The following is a 3,553-nucleotide window of genomic DNA, read 5'->3' as shown; positions in this document are numbered from 1 at the left end:
GTATTGGCTGTGTTGTTTCTTTTTTTGTGGGATGTCCAATTTATATGTAGAAATGCACATTTGCAAAGGTGAGTTGGTATGTTGTCGTAAAAGTGGCTCTCCCTTTGATTTTGCTCTGCCAATGCGGCTCTTGTGAAAAAAATAGTGAGGATCACTGCACTACAGTGTATTATACAACCAGTGCTCAATACAAAAAATTCAAGTAACAATTAATGAGTCCTTATCTTAGATCTTAGATTGGCAGCAAACCAAAATACTTAGTTTGAGACATACAACTTTTGGCCAATGAAAATAAACCCAGGTGACGCCTTTTGCATCGAATAGACACGCTCAGTGATTCTCTGACGACTCCAGTTACCTCCCATAGTTCAGTCAGTGTGGTGCCGTTAGCTCCAGGGAACGGCTAGCCTGCGGGCTGGGCGGTTTGAGGGTTTGTCCTGGAATTTATTACAGGATGGAGTTGGAGAATAATCCAATTCTATAGAACAGATGAACTATGAGATATGGAAGTTTTAGCTTGTTGCCAGGGACTGACAAGCTAATTCACCATCACTTTCAGGATGTGCTGGGCCTCTTCCACTGGTAGGTAATTTAGGTGCACCTAGTTTGGTTCAAATACTGGCTTTGCAAACACAATAAATAATGCTGCTCTAGCGCAGGAAAGTCGCCACAGATATCAGATTTAAAAACTTCATGATAGGTGGTTTAATCAGCACTGTGTGAACGCTGTTGGCAAGGGCTTGAATGGAATGGGTGTTCATTTCTATGTAAGGCTGCACAGTTAATTGAAAGAACATCAAAATCGCAATATGGCCAAGTGCAATATCCAAAGCTGCAATTTTTTAATAAATGTAGAATGCGTGACAAACAGCATTATAATGAAGTATTGAAGTTCTGAAGAGATGTCCTGGCCTACAAATCCTGTTCTTCAGACTTAAGAGAACATGTTTGTTTGGTACAGACCACAGAAAAAAAGTCAAAATTAAATTTGTGATGCAAAAAGGATAATCACACACATTGCAATCACGATATCTGTCAAAATTATGGCGTTTTTACCATATCATGCAGCCCTATTTATTTATTTGTTTTTAAGTAAATATTCCACACTTAAATTAGTGAGCTTTAGAGGAGGTAGTAGGCAGAGTTTATTCCCTTTGGACAGAGCCAAATTAGCACAAAGACAGAAAAGAGCTAGCCTAAGCTAACTGACTGCAGCTTCATATTGTAGTGTACTGTATACTGTAACAGACACATATGAGAACTGTATTGATCTGCTCATCTGACTGTCAGAAAGAAGAAGAAGAAAACCAAAATATTGAGTTATTGCTTCTACCAAGTGCCTAAAGTTACAAATGTCACGCTGTAGTTGCCAGGAGGGATAATGAAACACGTTGACAGTAAAAGGTTTACACGCACGTTTAATGTAAATGTTTCCTCTTTATGATGATAAAAACTATTTGGACGGACACACCAAAGCATATTTCCAGTACATTTTTCAGTTCTAGTACATTTTCAGCAGACAGGGCTGCAAAGATTGCCACAGGTGATAGTTGACAAAGATTATCTGGTCGAACAAGAGATTTCCATCACAGCAACAACACCCTCATCGCTGCCAACACCACACCAGTTCACCTGTTTATCACTTGCTCCAGCTTACCCTCATTCTTGACCAACACCAAGAGATACTCGAACCAAAAACTGTCTCAAGCCTCGGACTCGGACCTCAAGTGTGAGAGCTTCACTCTCACACTTGAGGTCACAGCCTGATATGACAGCAGTGAGGTGGAGATGCTAATGCCGATGTTATCTTTCTCTCTCTCTCTATCTCTCTGTGTCTCACACATGGACACGCCACTTAAACCTCAGCCCTGCCATTTCCCCTCTGGCTGTGTGTGAGTGCATCTTGCACCCATGACCGTTTACCCTCTGAACGCTGGATCTCAGCACATGTGAGTGACTTTATTTTTGATTTCCTCTGTAAGCAGACAAAGGACAAGCCCTTTCATCTCAGATTGGGTATCAGCAGTCCAAAGCACAGAGAATCAAACTCTGCCCCTCTTTTTCTTCCTCAACTTTTTCCCTCTCCACCTCTGGCAACACACACAAATACCTTTTCTTATTTCTCCTATTTACCATTATTATTCTAAATTATTATCTTTACATGTAGGCTTTTTTTGTCTAATTACCATACAACGCATGTGAGAGATAAGCAAATGCAAATGGAATTACCATAATAATTATGTAATCATATCAGTCAATCAGTGAAATTAATAATCAACATCCTGTACACACATGCTCTGATATACACAATGCATATCAATAACAAGTTAATAATGCTGTTCCCATGATTAAGAATCTTAAGATCCATTTCCTGAGTGCAGAACACACACACACACACACACACACACACACACTCACACACCTTGGGTCAACTGCCAGTTGGCAAGTTGTGTGAACCAATTGGGGTTTACTGAGTCTTGTTTCCAACTCTGGCAGAGATCAAAAGGAGGCTATTATGTTCTTGAACTAACTCACTGCGAGACACTCAATCACACACACACACACACACAAACACAATGGTCAAGCTGGAGAGTAATTGTTTTTGGCAGGTGTAGAGTGTATACCTCCAGTAAATGGTTAAGTGGTTGTGTGTTTACATGCTCTGTGCCATCATTAGTTTTGTGTGTGTGTGTCGGGGCACTAAAAGACAAGTAACAGAAGCCTCTTACAAAGTGTTTATACCGAATGTGCCAACATGATGGAATGGTAAGAATGAAAGTTTAGAAAGTAGTGTTTCTGTCTCTTGTACTGCCTTTTTGTTTGTTTCTGTTTATTACTTTCATACTGGAAGTGGGCAGCACTTTTACCTAAGTTATTCATATCTGAAGTTGTTGGTCTCAAGTGACAAAAAAAGCTACTGAAGAAAACTGGACCTTTGAGTGGATTATGGGTTTATTTTGACCAAAGAGTTGGTGATTCTTGGAACAGTGGAAAGACTAACAAAAATGGTTTTTATTTTGTTTCTGTCCAGTTTAAATAAAGTATGTTTTATGAAGATCTGCCATGTAAAATTACAGTTTTTATCAATGGAGTCTGGTGGGCTGGAGTTTGGTGGTCGGAGATGCTGGTGCTGTATTCTAGTGGCAGTGAATTTTGTATAGGACACTTAAAAAGTTGTTAGGCCACAAATGCCCATGTATTAGCATGCATTTTCAGACATATATACAGTAGAAACATGCTTTGTTTTGTACCTTGACCATGCGATGGTGCTTGCGTGATGCCTGGCATCTCATGTTGCTGGTGTTGCAGCAGCCAGTGCAGCGTTTCACCTCGACGCAGGGCGGCCAAATGATGAAGTTGGCTGAGGTGGGATCCACTTGGCTCCGGGGGATCTCATAGATCGCTGTCCGCACCTTGCACACCGCCGGCAAGGCCTCTTCCACCACTACAGGGGAACAAAAAGGTCAAAGTTTACAGAAACTCATTGATATAACTGACATCTAAAAATGTACAGATCTGTTCCAAAATGTATTGGATTATTCCTTGGTCAATG

The 3,553-nt window shown here is 40.6% G+C and overlaps 1 protein-coding gene across 1 annotated transcript in view; it reads right to left on the bottom strand.

The window, feature by feature from the left end:
* The window catches only part of LOC118326387 (platelet-derived growth factor subunit A-like), a 12,938-nt gene that overhangs the window by 3,185 nt on the left and 6,200 nt on the right, over nucleotides 1-3,553 (bottom strand). Inside the window, exon 4 of the mRNA XM_035659368.1 lies at nucleotides 3,252-3,445. Coding sequence (XP_035515261.1) covers nucleotides 3,252-3,445 — 194 coding nt within the window. The remainder of the gene's footprint in view (nucleotides 1-3,251; nucleotides 3,446-3,553) is intronic.

This window comes from Morone saxatilis, unplaced genomic scaffold, assembly GCF_004916995.1.
Source record: "Morone saxatilis isolate NCDOM2014 unplaced genomic scaffold, NCSU_SB_2.0 Contig17, whole genome shotgun sequence".
NCBI classification, from domain to species: Eukaryota; Metazoa; Chordata; class Actinopteri; family Moronidae; genus Morone; species Morone saxatilis.
Note: the sequence above shows the minus strand (reverse complement) of the source record. Positions and strands in the feature narration are given on the sequence as shown.